The following is a 19,359-nucleotide window of genomic DNA, read 5'->3' as shown; positions in this document are numbered from 1 at the left end:
AGCAACATGTAGCAGGCTGTATATCCCTTACCACTTACAACCATTTTTGCTGCAAAAAGGAAAAACTCTAAGCCTTTCAGCTGCCATATCCATTGTGCCATCCCCATGGGACTATTCCACCATGACCTTTCATGCTGGAAGAAGCAAGCCCAATCCAGTTGTGCCTTATTGGTAGTAAAATGTGTTGGTTAAAAGTAGACTCCATGACCAGCCAGGCTGCCCAGGTTCTGGTATTTGCTAATAGTGTTACTTTGGACAAGTTAGTATCTCTGCATCTGTTTCCTGATCTGTGATACAGAGGTAGTGCTAATTTCTACCTCAGAGGGTTGTTGTCAGGAATAATTGAGTCAAGACATGTCAAGTGGTTAGAATTTGGTTTAGTTTAAACATTGATGAATAATCTTGCAAAAGTTTATAATGTTTCTGGATTTTCTAGGCATTTTGTTACTCTTTTATGCTGTTTGCCTTAGCCATTCTGTTACAGGCAAAGGAAAGGAAATGAAAATCAACTATCCGATTTTGTCACCTTAAATTTTTCACAAATTGCTTTTTTTCTTCAAGATTCCATTATAATAGATCACTGAGAATTGATATATTCGATAGACAGTGACGTGTGTGACGTATTCCCTATCAACTCGTGTATTTTTCTACCATCAGATGTGTATATATTTTTAAAATCCTTTTTAAGAACATTATTTTCTTGGTAGTGAACATATATTTATTTGACTTGTTGGGGCCAACCCTTTTAACTTGTTGGATTTTTTAATAGATTATTTTTTAAACGGGTGCCCAAAGAGAATTAAATTTTTTTGAAGATTTTATTTTTAAGTAATCTCTATACCCAGCATGGGGTTCAAACTTACAACCCCAAGATCAAGATTCGCATGCTCTTCTGACTAGCCAGCCAGGCGCCCCTAAGTATTTTTTTTTTAATAAGGAAGCAAAAATACCCACTACAGAAGATAAATAGACAAAACATGCTTTCCAAAGAAAAATGTCCTATAGGACAGTGTTTAGTCTACACAATACACAGCACGATCAACAGTCAGTAAATAATCCAAGGCTGTCCATTGCTAACAGTTTGTGCCAGGAACATTTTGAATACTCTTAACTTGCGTACAGGTATTTGCATTTAATCAAACTTTTGTGGTTTCTTGCTCTTCTTTCATATTTATGCTCTTTAAATCACTGCACATCAGCCACTGTGGCCCACTTTACTTATATATTTGCATACTAACTGAAGAATGAGAGGGGAAACTTGGAAAAAATACATTGAGATTTTTCATCATCACAGTTTGACTAGTGGATCTTATTTATTATTTTATAAAATAATGTTCAGGGGTGACTGGGTGGCTCAGTTGTTAAGCGTCTGCCTTCGGCTCAGGTCATGATCCCGGGGTCCTGGGATCGAGTCCCGTGTTGGGCTCCCTGCTAGGCGGGGAGCCTGCTTCTCCCTCTCCCACTCCCCCTGCTTGTGTTCCCTCTCTCGCTGTGTCTCTCTCTGTCAAATAAATAAAATCTTTAAAAAAATAAAATAAAATAAAATAATGTTCAGCTGCAGCCCCAGAGCATAATTAACCTCATTTGTATGGACTTCCATTGCTAGGGTTTAAAAATCAGTGGGCCTGTTGGAAAATACATGTTTATACTTTACACTTTACAGAAATTTGGCAAGGTGATGAAGTAACATGATGCAGCTGAGAGAACATTACAAGTTGTGTTTGAAAAGTAAGAGTCTTCTGAGTAAAAGTTGTATAGCACAGAATAATAAATCCACAGCCAAGATGCACCCACTCGTTTCTCTTCAGTTAAAAGGAGGAAGAACAGACCCAGGGTGAGTTTTAGCTCCATTACCTGCTGCTTTGAGAAAATGACTTAACATCTGTGAACTCCACTGCTTCTTCTCACAGTGTTAATGACTCTTCCCCAAAAAAGCAGATCTGCAAATTCAGGGGGGCAGGGCATGTGAGGGTCCCAGGTAAAGTTACTAATTCCGTGCAGCATGGGTGAATTTGTACGTGTGATTGGAAGCTGGGGAAACCGAGGCACTGAGTCGCGAGGTATAGCAGCCGAGGCCTGTAATCACCCTGGCCCTATCTTTCTGCTTTGTAGCGGGGTCTTCTAAGTCATGCTGTGGGGTGCTCTAAGCAGTGCTTTCCTTCTCAGCTTGTTCAGAGCCAGGAAACTCTGTGCCCAGAAGGGACCGTAAACTGTCTTGCAGGCAGAGTTTTAAAAAAATGATTTGCACCCATCTACTGCATTTTTACCATGGGAAATGACACTCTGGCTCCTCAAAAATGGCTAATAACCCTCTGTGGGTAAATGCCAATCAAGCCAGCCAGTTGGCTCTGAGAACATCTTCCTTGAAAGCCATGGCCCAGGTTTGCAGAGGCTGGGAGGTGAGTGTGAGTGCCAGAGACCTCCTTCTCAGAAAAGCCTATTGCATTGCCACCCTGGAAGTGCACACAGACAGGGACACTGATGTGAAGGCTGCTAGTACGGAGAGGCACTCTTGTCAATTTTCTTTCTTGTTTGCAAAATCCATCTGTAATAATAACTAGGAATCCTCATACATTGAAATCTGTGGCAAACATTTTTAACCACCAAGGTAAGGTCTTCGTCTTTCTTTTTAAGATGAAGAAGGATAAGCAGTATCATTTAAGATACGAGTTTATCATCTCCTCCTCCACACTTGTTAGTCCTCAGAGAAGCTTTCGCTTGTCACTTAATTTGGAACCTCCAAAATGGCTTTCGCAATGTTGCCGTCTTAATCCATGGGCTGTTGTACTTAGGGAGTGGAGACTTTCAAAATGAACTTCCAGTATTCTTCCAAAATCAGTTTTATCTCTTGTGGCATGATTTGTACCTACTGGGGAGCATATTTTTTCTCTTCCTATGAGGTTGTGATTTAATTTTTTTTTTCTACTCAAAAGGTGTAAGGTAGAAGCACTTCTCTATGAAACACAGAACGTGCGGGAGAATAGCTGAACAATGGGAAAGAAAGATACTTAGACCTTGTGGCTGTTAGGAAACAGGTCTGGGACTGATGCAGTCATAGGAGTGTTGTATTACCCAAACTGTACACTGTGGGATCCATGCAGGTTAATTTCAGCATGTTTCCTTTGATTTTTCTGAAGAATTTCCTTTCTCTTCAGAGGTTTTCCTTCTAGGCTCTTGGAGTCATAATGAATAACAAAAATGGAGGCAGGGATACCAAAATGTATTTTAAAATAGAATTGTATCCTCAAAAACATGGTAATTATTGACAGGGTTTTTTTTTAGATGAGAGAGAAGTGAGAGAAGTTTTGAGCTACGTGCTTCCCTCCCACCATGTACTTTGTGGGGTAAAAATGGTAGTGCTTTGGGAAAAAGCATTAAGTCTGGGAAAAGAGGTGAAGAGTTGCTAAGTCCAGGGAAGCAATGGACTGTGAGAAAGTAAAAGGTGGCAGCCAAAGCAGAGCTGGACCCTAAAAGGATGCTGAGACCCCTCAGGAATAAGCCCCCTCAGTAATAAGGCCTCATTAGACTGTATCTCTGCCCCTCCCCCCACCCTTGCCCCCTCCCCGCCGCCACCACCCTGCTGCTACACTTGGACTGCCCTTGGCAGATCACCTGCACAGTCTACAACTCCAGAATGTGCTCCTTAGTGAGGGAGTGGGCAAGGGCAAGTGAGATGCAGTTCATCTGGACACAGGGTAAAAGCACTCACCTCCTCCCTCAGTCTCCGCAAGTGTCAGGGGTCTCGCCATTGCCAAGGTTCTTAATCACCTTTTTACATGTGCTCTGTTTCTTGGCTTGTCTGGAGGCTGATAGCATGCTACTGACAGGTGAGTGTGAGCTAAGTGCTGAAGCAGAAGGAAATAGAAAACAGAATTTCAACAGTTTCATGAAAAGTTGAGGCCATCTGTGTGTTGTGTTGTTTGCCCTCTTAAAAAATCCCCGTTAGAGAAAAAGAATTCAGGGAACAAATATTAGTCAGCCGATTAGGTTCTGAACTTGCTCAGACTTTGTACCTTGGCATAAGAGAGGCTGTCCTAGAACCTTTTGAACTTTTGCCACTGAGTAATTCTGAAAAGGCTGGAAGAGCCAGTAGTAGGTAGTAGGAAAGAGCACAGTGTCCTCTGCTTGGGTAATCAAGGTACATATTACTGAGGTGGGTAAGGACTCTGGCTAGTTCAACGGGGTTACAGCTTGTAAACTGCAGGATCATTTGGAGATGAAGAAATGGATTACAGATGGTCGCTGGGCTTGATTTTTATCCCAGGATTCACTATTGTTTTGAGAATTAGCAGAGTGTAGAGGAAATGGCCCAGATTTTATACTTAGGAAAGACCTGTTATTCAACTCTCCATTTGACCATTTTCTAGCTGAGACATCAGGACGGTTACTTAACTTCTCTGACCGTGTTTCCTCAGTTGGGAATATGAGAATAGGACATTTGTAGATCTGTTGGGAAATGTTAAAACTAAGAGCAGATTAGAATGAGATGCTGTCTAGCACAGAGTAGGAGCTTACCACCAATTTCTGCTTTCGTCAAAATTTGGCTCTTTATGTAGAATAATTATCCTACTCTCCATGCTAGTTTTGAAAGATGAATAACTTTTATTTAAGCCATCAGCTTGATGATAAAAGGAGCTGTTTATCCGAGACAGTCCTGTAAATGCCTTGTGACCCCAGAGATTTGTGTGGAAGGGCAGGCAGGGTACAGATGAAGCCGTCCACACCTGGAAGCCCAGAAACCCGGCACACATATGAACTCCTAGAGCTGGCACGCTCTGCATATGGCAGATTCTTAAACCATCTGTTTACTGTTTTTTAAACACTATCCTGATGAGGTTCACCTAAGACAGAGGGTAAAGCAGTGAACCCAAACTCAGAATTTTGGAACTGCTCTGTGATTTCATAAGCACAAAGAAATACTTGTTTTCTGAAACAATATACTATACCATTGTCTTCTGTGTGGAATTGGTATATGGAATGTTAGGGGACTGTGAGGATGAGGTTGTCCGCATAGAGACCCTAGGACCCTGGAACTCCCCTCCACCACACCCCCCAGTTTGTGGCAGCTGTGTGCACGCTTTCTTTTGAGTCAGCCACGCGCAAGGCAAGTCATTTCCCATCCTGAGGCTCTTTCAGTTGCTGAGTTGGAGTGGATGTACTGGGATGTGGCTATTCGCTTAAAATTTTTGCATAAATCCAGCCTCCACTCCCTTGGAAAGGCTTGGTCCTGTCTTTACACCTTCCCCAGGGCGATTTTGTTGCAGGGGCGGGGGTGGGGAGGAGAGGAAAGGAGGAAAACAGAGGCCGACTACACGCGGCGCTGCGCTCTGCGCTCGGGAGGAAGCGTGCAGTCCATTGACTCGGTACGAGTGGGGAGGGGAGAACCCGGGCAGGGGCTGGAAACGGAAGGGCTTACGAGCGTGCCGGTTGCGTGCTGCCTGCGAGGCCTCCGGCAGGGGGAGGCCCGGGCCCGCGGGGAGCCACCGCGCTGGGAGCCGGTGTGGCGGGTCGCTGCCTGCCCGGCGTGGGGGACAGCTCCTGGGGCGACCATGGCGAGGCGGGCGGGGGCGGCGGTAGTTGTGCAACCCGCAGCCCCCCGGTGCTCCCTCCAGCCGGTCTGCGCCCCTCCCTCCACTCTGCCAACACTCGGATCTCTCGCTCTTTCTCTCCCGTGTTTTCAAACAGGAAGTGCACGGCTGTCTGCAACGTGCCGCCGGGTCCCAGGATGGAGGAGTGAGGTCTCCGTCGCCGCCGGTTCCAGCCTGCGGAGCCCCCCCCTGAAGCCAAGTCCCCGGAGAGCGCCCTGAGGGAGCAGGGTGGCTGCCTGGTCCAGGTGCGTGTGGTCAGGTCGCGAGCCCGCGGGCCGGGCGCTGGGCTGTCACTGGCCGCCGCCCCTGGGTGCTGCCGAGCCAGCTCTCCAGCTCTGCGCCGCCTCCTCACTTGTGTGCGTGTGCCCGGTCGCGCCCCCCTCCCCGCCTTCGCCCCCAGGGGTCTCTGTTGGCCGTGGCCGTGCCGCCCCCGGGTGTGTGGGACCCACGCGGGAGGGCGGGACCTGCCCGAGCTCACTCTCAGCCTTGGCGGGCGCTTTCCAGCCTGGGCTGCCTGTGCCCGGGAGGCTTCCCGGAGTCCCCAGCTGCTCTCTCCGCCCTCTCCGCCTCCTCCTGCAGCTGCCCAAAGCGGGGCGCTTTGTTGCTCCTTTGCTGACGGGGGTTTTCTGCTGGAAGGCCCTGGGAGGCTTGGGTGTTAGAAGAGTGGTGTGGCAGAGGTGGGGACCTGGGGCGGGGTAGGGGGAGAGGGTGAGTGGCGGGCGAAGTGTAAGGTGGAAAGGAGAACGAGAGTCTTGGTGCCCAGGCTCCGAAATCCCACCTCTTCAGCAGAGCCCCACTTTGTTGTTATTTTTTGTTTTGTTTTGTTGGGGGGGGGTTGGTTTGGGGGGAGCGGTGAGGGGGGAGCCAGGCTTTCAGGAACTGAGGAATTAGTGATGCAGACACGCTGGAAAGGTAGCGACCAGGAATGAGGGACAGCTAGTTCTGAGGTGTTTAGTCTGGTGTCTGGCTTGTTAACTGCAGTTGTGGTTTCTTAGCCAGGCTTCCTCGCTCAGACAGAAGGTCCTATTAAAGGTATGAGCCAGATATCTTTATTCATTATATTCCATTTTCCAACAGAGTAAAACTGAGAATGACTTTCCTCAAATTCACCGAGTAGATGATAGTTTCACATCCATCCATATCTTGCTCGTTCTCAGATGTTCATAGGTGGAGAGCAAACCGCTGGAGAAGAGGTTGGTGTTAGGCACAGACTTTGCTTCTTCTTTTCCCTGGCAGCTCCTGTCTCTGCAGACTAAGTCAGATTGACTTTTCCCCTAATGAAAGCCTGGCCTTGTTTCTCTGCCTATATTTATCCACCTGGTGAAACTCCAGTCTGGTGGAGGGTCACTAAGGGAGGTTGGATGGTTGAGAAGAATCAGTTTGATGGGCGGATTGGCCTCAGATGCAATGTTTGAACAATGTGAAAGCCAGTAGTATCCTCTTACTCTTCTGTTTTGGAGGAAGGGATGTGAACAAATGACTCAAGGGGAGGAAAGTGAGATTCTGCAAGGAAGGGTCTTTTTCTGCAGCACCGGGGGAATATGCATAATCCCACTACCACATGCATTCAGCTCCTTCACCTTATTGGGCAGCCAGGCCTCCTCAGGAAGCAGGGTTAGTTGTAGATTTAAATTCATGATGTCACATGCTGGCTATGCTGTTCTAATATGTACTTTTTCTAATAAAATATGTTTCCTGTGTAATTCATTTTGCTTAGAAAGGAAAATCTTTTGTAGTCAGGTAGCCTAGTAAGTTTGTACTGTCCTCTCCCTCCCTTCCCCCGCCCCCAGCAGTGATTTGAATTCTGTGATCCCATTATTCCAGTAGTCCTTCAGAACTTTAATCACTTTTAAAATGCAGAGCTGCTCTAAGCATTGCGATAATATCAATAATTGGCATGATTGTGTTAGCAGTAAATAGTCAAGATACATTATAAGAGCTGAGCAATTAATTTTATCTTTTCTCTAGATAGATGGCCGTGGGCTTCTTAAATGTGAATTTCATTGTGATATGTCTGTGTTTATGCCTCTTCTCTTGCCAAATACATGGCAAGACTAAAAGTGAAAACAAGTTAGTGAGACAGACTCTTGAATGGCCTGTACAACCATAGTACTTTTATACCTGAGTATGCTCCTGGCCCTCCGGTTCATTAATTTATTTGAGGACTTTGTTGAACATTGGTCGCTGTACTTAAAGATAAAATAGAACAGCCTTTGTGACTTTCTGAACTTGTACCCTATTTAGAAACAGGATTTACTCCTACCCTAGCAGAATTTACTAATAATTAAATAATAACCTAGGAAAACTGATCTTAAGATCCTCATTTTCTGTTTACAGAGCACATTTTCTAGATCTCATTTATAATTTGTTATTCGCTTTAATAGTCTGGTGAAATAGGACTCATGTACTCCATTTTATGGAGAGAGGAAACTGAGGCTGATAAAATGTGACTTGTCCATGGTCATATTAGTAAATGGAGATGCTGGGACTTCAACAAGTCTTTCGATTTGTAGTCCTGGCCCTTCTGTAATCTGGAAAGTTGCTGCCTAAGGAAGAGATGGCAATGCTGATTCAGGGTCTTTCACCATTCCAAGGGAGCTGGTAAAACCGACTTGAGACTAGCCTTACCTACATCTTCAGATCTTTTCCCACTCTCTCCCCCCAGAGCTCAGGGGTTTCTTTGTAGTGTTTTTTTCCCCTCCCCCCTCATTTGAAATTTACACTTCCTCTGTTTTAGTAACTAGATTTAGCTGTGTTTGCATCAATATGATTTGTTTTCTGCTGCCAAAAGTCTAATGGCATATTTTAATTTATAGAAATCGTATTGTCAGGTCTTAGTAGCCAGTATATTTTTGAAGGATCAGATTAGCATATTATATCTTTTTAGAATAAAAAAGCAGTACTTCTGGTTTACCCTTAGAACACTTTATGTCCCAGAAAGGAAATAATAAATTAAAAAATGATGTGTGTGACTCTCTATAGCCCACTGCCATACTTACCATACCACCACCATACATAGCCCTTCCAACTTCCCCACTCCCCTAGCTGAGGATACCCACTAACAAGGTCATATTACAGGGGCATCTGGCTGGCTCAGTGGGTAGAGCATAATCTCGGGGTTGTGAGTTCGAGCCCCATGTTGGACATAGAGATTACTTGAAAGAAAGAAGGAAAGAAAGGAGAGGTCATGTTATGGAAAGATACTGGCAAACCCGTATAAACTTTAAATTATATATTAAGTATTTTTGTAGTACTCCTCAGATGGAAATAAGTTTATTTTTCTTATCTTTGCAATGCTTAAAGTTAAGGCTCTCTTTAGCTAATATTTTATGTTGCATTGAGAAGAATATAAATTAAAATGGGGAGTACATTTCCACTGGGAAATGCTGGATAAAAGATTTATTTTCTCTTCAACAGTTGGAATATCTACAGTGATCTATAACTTCACCTCCTTAGAATTATGTCGAAGTATTAGGAGAAGGGGAGAAATTGGGGGAGGAAAGAGATAAAGTGAGTGATTTTTGTTTTATTTTTAAATTTTATTTATTTATTTTTTTAAAAGATTTTATTTATTTATTTGAGAGAGAGAGAGAATGAGAGAGAGCACATGAGAGGGAGGAGAGTCAGAGGGAGAAGCAGACTCCCTGCCGAGCAGGGAGCCCGATGCGGGACTCGATCCCGGGACTCCAGGATCATGACCTGAGCCGAAGGCAGTCGCTTAACCAACTGAGCCACCCAGGTGCCCTGATTTTTGTTTTATAAGTGAGGAATGAAATATGTATATTTTCTTAATACACAGGGCTCTGCCATTTCTGTGTGGGACAGTTGTAATGGCTTATGAATAGGAATGAAAGCATAACAAGCTTTGATGTTAAATGCCAAGGAAAAGTTTATGACCAAGAGAGGACTAGGGGTGGAGATAAATGTGTTAGGATTTTCATCTTCTCAAAACCCTCTCATTTTCTCATGTCTATTATAAAATAAAAACTGTCTTCTTTGGAATTTGTAACCTTTAAAGCAGTGGTTCTCAACCCGTACAAAAATCAGGAAGCTTTTATTAATACTTAAAGGTTTCAAAGATTTTGACTTGCTTAGAGTTTTACTTGTTTCTGGTTGCTAATATGTAGTGATGACAGGTACTAGTAATATCACTCAACTGAGTATATATTGTAAATAATGACCACAGCATCTTCCTGTTTTTATAAAGTAGTATTACATCTATATGTGAGACCGGTTCAGTGTACTGACCTCTGCCAGCACCTTGAAGTCCACAGGGTGGGAAATCAGGGCCAAAGTAAAACAACTGCTCCAGGCTGGAAATGCTGATGTGGTCATTTAAATGTACAGTACGTTAGCCGCCAGATTATCAAGATTCCCAGGTGGAGATTTTCCTCTTTGGTGTCCATTAAATAGATGATGTGTAAAGTCCTGACTTTGGATCTGATTTTGTTTTGAGGTTGGTTTTCATGGTCCGCTTTGAGGTCTTAGGATTACTCAGTCACAGATAACTGGAATTCTCCCAAGAGCATTTTCCCTACATCACTTCTGTGAATACCCCTTCCTTACATGTGTTGAGTCAGGACTCTGACACCAGTTGCATAATCACCACTGTCTTGAGTACCACCAGCGGCAGCCTTACATTCATTTCCCAGAAGCTAAAAGAAGCTTCCTCCCAACCTTAACCTTTACAGTTTTTGATAAGAATGTGGAAAGAGATATTATTTATCCCTATTCTTTAGTGGAAAAAACAGACATATGAGTTCCCATTGAATCAGTCTCTTTGGTTTCCATGCCTCTTGCCGTGACTTTGGTATTCTGTTTAAGACAGGTTAGGCTGAGCACCCAAACCTTTTAGGGTTAGTGCATGATACTCTTTTTTTCTGGTTTTAAAAGAAAAAAAGTCACTTCCAATTTATTGAACACTTCATGTGTGTCAGACACTTCATGGATTATCTCTAATCCTCCTGGTGTTGTGCAGGATAGGTAATATCCCTGTGTTATAGATGAAGAAACTGAGGCAGGCAGAGATGGTAACTTATCCAATTCACAGAAACAAGCTAAAGCCTGGATTGGGATTCAGATTTCTGATTCCCCAGGCTAAAACAGTCCCTTCTTTACATGTGCTGCTTTGTCTGTCCTTAACCTCACCAGTGAAAAGAAATGATCACACTTTGTTTAGCCTTACCTTTCGTTTTATCGTTTCAGCAAGGGTTAAGTTACAACTATAGAGAGTATGTGTTTGGAAATAGGGACATGGAAGAGTCAAAACTTTTAGAAATTTTATTAAAAAGAATTTTATAAATATTTTTGGCTTTCATGCAGTATGTATTCATTTTTCCCCCTAAGGAGCCTAGATATATTGAATCTGTTGGTGATAGTTTCTTGAGGCAATATTGTCCACAAGCAGCATTGCCTGGATCTTAGGATGTAAGCGTACCGATTTTACTAGGAAATCTGCAACTTGTTGTTAGGTTTATGTCCCCACCAATACTGCACGATGATTTCTTTTTTTCTTAACAAATTTCCTGATTTTTGCCAATCTGATGGATGTTATTTGTACTTCATAGTTTAATTTTGCCTTTTTACGATTATAAGTGAGGTTGAGCATCTCTTCATTTACTTAATTTAATTTCCCTTTTTTTGTGAATCGGGTCTCTTGCCCTTTTCTGGCAAGAAGTTCCTTGAAAGCATTCTTGTGGAATTCCTGTATATTCTAGAAACAAATTCCTTCTTAGCTTTAGGTATTGTGAACACTTTCTCCCAGGACGTCACTTGCCTGATAACTGTCGATGGTGACTCTCATTAACAACAACAAAAATCTTTAGTTTTAATGTAGATGAACCCTCCAGTTTTTAATATTATTGTGGTCTGTGCATGGAGTCATTTCAGGAATGTTTCCCTATTCTGGGCTTACAGTTTAGTCTCTCCTCCCTTTATTAACTTTACAGGTTTACTCTTGAGTTTTTAAACTATTTGGAATTGAAGATATGAGGTAGAAACCCATTTCTACTTTTAAAAAACTGGTCATATTGTGAGCCAGTTTCACCAGCACTATTTATGAAATAATCCACTCTTTCTCTACCTCTGGCTTATAAGTGTACATTTATACAGATCTCTTTCTGAGAACCCTCATTTGTTTAGGTGGCTTATTTGTGTGCTTCTGGGTCATTGATACACTTTTTAAATTACTATGGCTTTAGGGGCACCTGAGTGGCTCAGTCGGTTAAGCGTCTGCCTTCCTTCGGCTCAGGTCATGATCTCAGGGTCCTGGGATCAAGCCCCGCTTTGGGCTTCCTGCTCAGCGGGGAGTCTGCTTCTCCCTCTCCTTCTGCCCCTCCACCTGCTCATGTGCGCTCTCTCTCTCTCTCTCTCTCAAGTAAATAAATAAAATCTTTAAAAAAATACTGTGACTTTGAAATATGTTTTATCTTGTTACATGTACATTTATATAACTTGATCTTATTACCAAGGTTGAAATAAATTTAAAAGTTCAAAAATAGATGATTTTAGGTAGATTTCTTGCCGTTATCTGCATGTTTGTTAACTCTTTACACCTGCATACATTTTCTAGAAATGTGTTTACTTCACTGGGAACATTCTGTATTTATTTAATAACATTTTAATTTTAACATCCCTCACATTCCATTTCCTTCTCAGTTTTATTTATTTATTCATTGTTAGCAATATGGCTCCCTTCCATACTTGGTCACCTATGTAGGGCAGGGGATGTCTCACTTCAAAGGCTTCTCTTCTTCAGTGCTCTGCATGTGCTTATAGAGCTAGGATGTGCTTCCCTGGTATGGCTTTTGAATGAATGTTTTATGAGGTGTGATGCAGTAATACATGGCTGAATACTCTTGAAAGCCTGTTAATTATAGATGTGTCTTTATTATTGGGAAAACATTGCCAGTTTTGGCTTGGTTTTCTCCAAGTTTGCTTTTCACCACTCCCTTCTCAGTTCACTTGGTCTCATTTCTCTTCCAGGCTCTAATATATGTCCCCCTGAATGCTGGATCACTTGATTTGGTAAACGGTCATCTGCATGCCTATGCAGAATAGAGTGTCCTTTTTGCTTAGTTGATGAAATGGCATGGAACCATGTTGTACATAACATGGCTTATTATTGTAAATTAATTTGCAATTACTGTGGGGGACAAATCGTGGTCTCAAAATAGATATCGCAGGGCATGGTTGTCTGGACCAAAGATGTTCCCCTTGGCCATCAGTTCTACCACTATATGGGTGACAGGCTATATTTTATTTTTCTTTCATCTGGAGTTCTTAGGGTGCTTTATGGATATAGGGGAGGGTTGCAGTCTAACTACTAAAATTTAGTAAGCTTGCACAAAGTCCAGTAAAATTATAATGTAGAATGTTCTAGAGTTTAAAACTTGCTTAGACAGGTAAGACCATGTTCTTGGGCTGTTGGAGTTGTTCTCCCAGTGTGCTTTAAACAGGATTTATTAGGTATTCATCTAAGTTTGATTATAACAACCCTAGCTACTGACCTGATTGAACTTACATACTCAGGAGAGGTCTTCATCAGTGCTGACATTTTCCATTTCTCGTTCAGGTTCCTTTATGCTCACCTCACCAGCTGTCAGATCCACCTGTCTTACCAGCCTCCTCTCTTAGTCAATTATTCTAATATAATTGACAGCAAAGCTACTTCATCCATTCAACAGACATTTGCTGAGCTCTAAACTACTGAATCTTAGTTCCCTTATCTCTCTTCCTCCTACCTGCTGTGTACCAGTCTTTGTGCTAAGTTCTGAAGATAACAATGTGAATATGACACAGTGCCTGACCTCAGAAGATAGACCCATAAATCATTAACTGGAACTTAGAATGTGAGGTGCTTTACAGCGTTGTGATAAATAATAATAGAGAGTGGGGCGCAAAGAAGGCAGTGATTTGTTCTTTCTTGTTCGTGAGGAAAGAATTCATGAAGGAGGTGATTTTGGTGCTTATTATTAGAGGGATAGGATTATTTACCAGGCTGAGCAGGAGGGAAAAAAAAAAACCAAAAAACAAAAAAGCCCCAGAAGAAATAGCCCAGGTTTGGAGCCGGGAAGAGCTCAGTGTGTGAGGAACAGAGTGTGAGTGACTGGCTCAGAGAGGTCTTGGTGCAGAGGGGAGAGGGGGTTAGGGGTGCATCTTGGTCTAGATTCTTGATCCAGCCATGTCTAGAGCCACACCTGCTATTTCTAGAAGTGTGGGCTTTTTCCCAACAGCATTGTGGAATCACCAGAGATGAAACAAATGCTTAAATCATGGTCTTAAGGTATATGCAAAGGAAGCAGGGGGAAGTCCAGTGGCTATTAAAACAATCCAGGTAGAAAGTGAGGACTGGAAGTATGGTGACGATGGTGGGAAAGGAAAGGACAAGGATGGATTTGAGACTCATTTAGGAGAGAGAATTGGTTACTGATTGAATGGAAAGTGGGAGGGGAGGAAGAAGAAAGAAGAAAGGTGACTTGATGTTTCTGGCTGGGAAGATTCACAGTCTGAAGGTGTCATTAGAATGGAAAATATGAGAGGAACAATTTTGGAGAGAGAGCAATGCGTTCAGTTTGAACTTAAGTTGAGGTGCCCCTGGGACACTGAGTTGTTCTTGAGAGGCCTCGCCCCCAGAGAGAAGTCAGGGCCAGAGATGTGTTTTGGGGAGTAATGGGAACTGATGATTATTGCCATGAATGTAGTAGCTGAGACCATTCATGGATGGCCCAACGACCAAAAGGCCAAGCAGACAGAAGAGGAGAAAGAAAGAAGATCAGGAAAAGACAGAAACAAAGCTGATGGAAATATCGTGCACCAGGGTTTTTGTTTTGTTTATATATATTGTCATATAGTCCTTTCAGTAGTATCTCCTGAAATAATTATTGTTGTTGGCTTTTACAGAGAAGCTCTCCGAAGCTCGGATAAGCACCTTGCCAAAGCACCCAGGTGTGGTAAAAAGGGAAAAGCTCTCAGGTCTGTCAGAGGCCACAGGAAGGTCAGGTAGAGCAAAGATTGAAAGTGGGAGCCTGGGTGTGGCAATGAGATATTCAGTTGGTGTTAAGTAGTCAGAAGAGTTCTAAAGTCTAAGTCGGCATTGTCATGGGTGAGGAAAGAGTAGGCCTAGAGAGGGGAAGCACCAGTTGGGAGTGTGTGTGTGTACACATTTGTCCATGAAGGAATATTTTTGTGTGTTTGCAGTCGTGTCTAGAGCTTGCATTTTGTTTGAGAAGTGTGGCGAGGGAGTGACTAAAGGTAGAAGAGAGAATGACTGATGGAGGAAGGCTCCAGAAAAAACAGGCCTAGCCAAGATCCGGAGTGCAAGCATGGTCAAAGGAAGTGTCTTGAGGGGCACCGGGTGGCTCAGGTCATGATCCCGGGGTCCTGGGATCAAGCCCCGAATCGGGCTCCCTGATCCGCGGGAAGCCTCCTTCTCCCTCTCCCCCTCCCCCTCCCCCTGCTTGTGTTCCCTCTCTCGCTGTGTCTCTCTCTGTTCAAATAAATAAATAAAATCTTAAAAAAAAAAAGCATCTGAGAAGGAACAGGGACATTCGTTCCTTTGGGGCAGGAGAGGAAGAGAAGTTATGTGTGCCTGAAAATGAGTGTGCAGGTGGAGAAGGAAGTTGAGAAAGTTCGTTTCTGAAGGTTTGGGTTTTCTCAGTAAAGTAGGAGCCGATAAAATCTTCTGGGAGTGAAGGGGCCTTGAGAAGACAGTTTAAAGTTATTAATAGTAAACTTAGAGAAAGGAGCTCACTGATGGAGGTAGGATGTGTAATCATTGAGGGCCCAGTTGGGGCTTTGTTAGCCGGCATTAGATGGTGATGGTGGGGTTTTTTTTCTGGTTGATAGAGTACGATGAATATCATGACTGGTCTTTTAAAATAAAACACAAAGGCCTTGCCTGCAATGTTAGGTTTTGATGGTGATTTAAGGGCACTTAAGGTGCAGGGGAAGGGAGGAAAGGAGCACAGAAGGAGTGAAGAGATTGAACGTTAGGGAACGTGAGTTCTGGTCTGAGTTCTCCATTCACAGGGGGCGGCCTTGGGGAAGTCAGCTCGTCTCACTGAGCCTCGCTGTCCTCCTCTTTCAGGGGAGGAAGTTATAATTAGTGCCCCCCTGAGCCTCCTGTAAGTCCCAGAACGTCTGTGAGACTTGTCCATTAGTAGACAAAAATGAGTGGACAGAAAATGAGAGTCGCTAGATTGCTGTCATTTATCATTCATGAGTTCCTCTGGTAGCAGCTCTCCCCAGTGCCGTTGGGAAGTCGACGACTCAAGGCCAGACCAGCTGTCAGGCGAGCATGCCCAGTGCCCACTGCCAGGCCACACCGGGTAGCCCATCAGGAAAGGGAGGCAATGGGGCTGTGACCGCAGTCGGGTGAGGGGTTGGCAGGGTGGGTTTGCTGGGTGTGTGTACTGGCCCCCCAGACATCACACGTTATTTCATCAAGGTGGTGGTGCTCTTTGTGTTCATCATCTGTGCTGGTTCTTTCTCTCATATGATTGCATTTAATTTTAGCTGGCTTTATTTCTCCCTCCTCATTAAAAATGTAGCACTGTAGAAGAGAAGTCAACAGTTGAAGAAGGTTAAGCATTATTTCTAGCATCTTACCTCAAAAGGCCTTCTTTTCTCCTTTCCGTCTCCTTCCGTACACTTTGATTTCTTTGCTGGTAGAAAAACCAGAAACAGTTTGAAGCATTTCATCACTTAAGGCTCAGTTGGGTATGTTCTTCCCCAGGAAGGTTTACTTTTCAAAGCCATTTAAACTGTCTTTGCCTCCTGTTAAGAAAAGGGATGACATCTTAAAACCCTAGAGGTGTGGCTGGCATTAAAAAATGAATCCAGATCAGGTGAATGGCTCCAGAGACGATTATAATAATTTAACAAGCCTAAACAGGTAATAGGACAGTCTTCAAAAATTAAGTCTCTAATCTTTCTCTGTGCTGTTAAATATTTGAGAGAAACTTGGGCATTTCCTTTTTTCCTCATTAAGCTATTATACAACTTAATGCTTGGAAAATTCTTCACAGGAAGAAACAGGGTGTAACAGTTTGCGTGAGACCATTTTTTTAAAAAATTCACCCTTTTAGCTTAAGTCTGAGAATACTATTCTCTTCACCCCACTGCTCTAGTTTCTTTCTGAAAGTCTAAATTTCTCCATATAATTAAATATTCTTCAAAGTGAAACATAGTTAAAAAAATTAAAGCCATTTACATGTGAAGTTAAAACATAGTCTATAAATGTGTTCTTCCATTTCCTGAGAAACAACAGGAAGGATTTGCTTTCTCAAAATAAACTAAGTAGCCTGACTGTGAACTTAGGGTAGTAGAGATCAAAGATTCCAGCATCATCACACAATGGGAAAGTTTCAGTCATTTTTTTCCAACCTCAGAAAATCAAATCAAATGCTGCTTTTTTCACTTTTAACATGAGGAGCAAGGATATGTATGTGAAATTCAAAAACATACCTTTGGCATATGTGAAATGTCATAGCCTAACCACTGGCTAATCCGTCTAGGAGAGTCCTCTTCCAAGATGTATTTGGTCAATGTGGGCATGCTAGACATGCAGCGATGAAAATGTCTTTTTTGGGTATTCAATTCAGGACGATTAGAGAAAGGCCAACTGAGTTTCTGTAAACTTATAGCATCTAAACTTAAGCATGATAGATCAGTGAATTATTTCATAGCTTTGCTATTAAGAAATGTTTAACAGCTCATATTGGTCACTGAACTACATGGAAAAAGGAATCTGTTACAGTAATTATATATATATATATATATATAAATACACACACACATGTTCTCAGGTACGAGTAAGAACATTTATTAATATTTCTCGACTTCCAGAAACAAGGAGTGAGAGCTCATCTTAAAGAAAGGAAATCAATTGTGTTATGGTCAGCAGATTTTTGTTTGTGAGATATAAGCAAGATTAGGGAGAAATATGTGCATTAAGTATTCAGCTATCATTAATTTGGGAGTTCAAATAATGTGCAGTTATTTATTTCTCAAATAGTATAAATAAGTCAACATTTTAAAATATTGGACATTGTTTATATGTATTGAGGAAATTATATATACATTGAGAACAGTATAGAATTTCTCAGTAGATTAGTTTTTTTCTGTACTTACCTTTCAAGAAAAGGTAGAAGAACAGAGCTCAGAGCACTTTACAGCTTTAATCTCAGTTTCTTTCTTACTTTATTTTTAACCTAAGTTTATGTTTACATTGGGTTTCTCATAGACCATGTATATTTGGGTCTATTTTTTAAAAAATCTAATCTGATAAGCTGTGTCTTTTAATTGGTGTATTTACACGACTCACATTTAAAGTGATTATTGATATAGTCGGTTTAATATCCAACATGTTTGTAACTGTTTTTTATTTGTTGCACTTGCTATTTGTTTCCTTTTTCTCTTTCTTCCTTCTGTGGTGTGTGTGTGTGTTTTAAAGATTTATTTATTTGTTTTTGGGAGAGAGAGAGTGCATGTGTGCTTGTACACTCAGGGCGGGGAGGGGCAGAGAGAGAGGGAGAGGGAGAGAATCCTCAGATTCCCTGCTGAGCACGGAGCCTGATGCAGGGCTCAATCTCAGGACCCTGAGATCATGACCTGAACTGAAATCAAGAGTTAGCCTGACTGAGCCACCCAGGCGCCCCTCCTACTGTTGTTTTTAAGTGAGCAGGTTATATGATTCTATTTTATCTCTTCTTTAAGTAGAATCAGTTCTACTTTTTATAAAAATTTTTTAGTGGTTACCCTAGAGTTTACAATTGATTTTACTTTCTTAAAAAAAAAAGGCAAAAACATGTTTATGTGCATATGTAGAGAAAAAATTTGGAAGGATATGTATTAAGACATGAGTAGTTAATCTCTGGGTGGAAAGATTATAGATAATCTTTACTTTCATTTCTCTAGTTTTCTGTATTATCTGATTCTTTCAATGGCAAGCAGGTATTGCTTTTATAATCAGAAACAACAAGGCTCTTTTCATTTTGAGGGGAAAGGAGAGGGCAAATCACAGCAAAACAAGCTGAAAATCTCCTATGGTTCTACAATTTACACCATCTCTTGTCTTCCAGCTTGAGATAACCACACTTTCCCTACAACCCCCATCACTGCACTGGCAGGACAAAGGAAAAGGGATTGGCCGCTTCTCACCTTGCACTGGGAAGGTTGTCAGCTCCCTTTCTGTACCCTCTCTGCCTACACAGTGAGAATGAACCCTCCGAAGGACTTAGGACCCATCCACTATGTGGTTTGACATAAAAACGGTTTTCACCTAATACAGAGTTAACCAGACCCCTCTCTTTCTGTATAATTAAGTTTTCCTGTGCATGCAACGTCCTTATGGGTCTTCATTGTCTTTAAAAAAATAATGAGCAGAGGAGTAAGAACACTTGAAAAGTAGTTTTAAAGTATAGCTTTCCTTGTAAAACTTGTAATAGTTCTTTGGTTTGCTGGTATAAAACCTGCTGTCGTCTTGGGCAGGGCGGGGCGATGGTGTTAGAGCCGGTACCTGGGGTAGTAGGTGAAGAGCTTGTAAGTAATGGGAGGTCATTGCTGTCTGTATTTCAGAAAACTCCCCTTCATGCAGTTTTAGAGAAGATTACCGTTATTGTTCTTGCGATGTTGATTATATCCTCTGACTTTATTTGGGTTTGTATGTAAACCAAACCCAGGTTAAGGTTTAGAAAAGTTTCATAGCTCAGGGCAAAGAGGTGAAATGTAGATTTTTCTTTAAAAAAATGGTTTTAGTACCAACTAACCT

General features: G+C 42.3%; 1 protein-coding gene across 11 annotated transcripts in view; it reads left to right on the top strand.

The window, feature by feature from the left end:
• The window catches only part of LRRC8D (leucine rich repeat containing 8 VRAC subunit D), a 115,952-nt gene that overhangs the window by 16,167 nt on the left and 80,426 nt on the right, over positions 1 to 19,359 (top strand). For 3 of the 11 annotated variants that reach the window (XM_064588865.1, XM_045897242.3, XM_064588867.1), the window contains exons 2-3: positions 5,686 to 5,833; positions 6,666 to 6,781. The exons of 1 other annotated variant lie outside the window; for it this stretch is intronic. In XM_064588865.1, coding sequence (XP_064444935.1) covers positions 6,706 to 6,781 — 76 coding nt within the window. In that variant the 5' untranslated portion in view covers positions 5,686 to 5,833; positions 6,666 to 6,705. Of the gene's footprint in view, positions 1 to 1,480; positions 1,835 to 3,272; positions 5,364 to 5,685; positions 5,834 to 6,665; positions 6,782 to 19,359 lie in introns of those variants that run through there. 7 more of the 11 variants (XM_064588863.1, XM_064588864.1, XM_054512755.2 and 4 more) reach the window with 5 other exon arrangements.

Source organism: Mirounga angustirostris, unplaced genomic scaffold (assembly GCF_029215605.1).
Source record: "Mirounga angustirostris isolate CCGP_5_RB_7025 unplaced genomic scaffold, mMirAng1.0.hap1 SCAF_4, whole genome shotgun sequence".
Classification (NCBI taxonomy): domain Eukaryota; kingdom Metazoa; phylum Chordata; class Mammalia; order Carnivora; family Phocidae; genus Mirounga; species Mirounga angustirostris.
The sequence above is the reverse complement of the archived record's forward strand: the minus strand, read 5'-3'. Positions and strand labels throughout refer to the sequence as shown.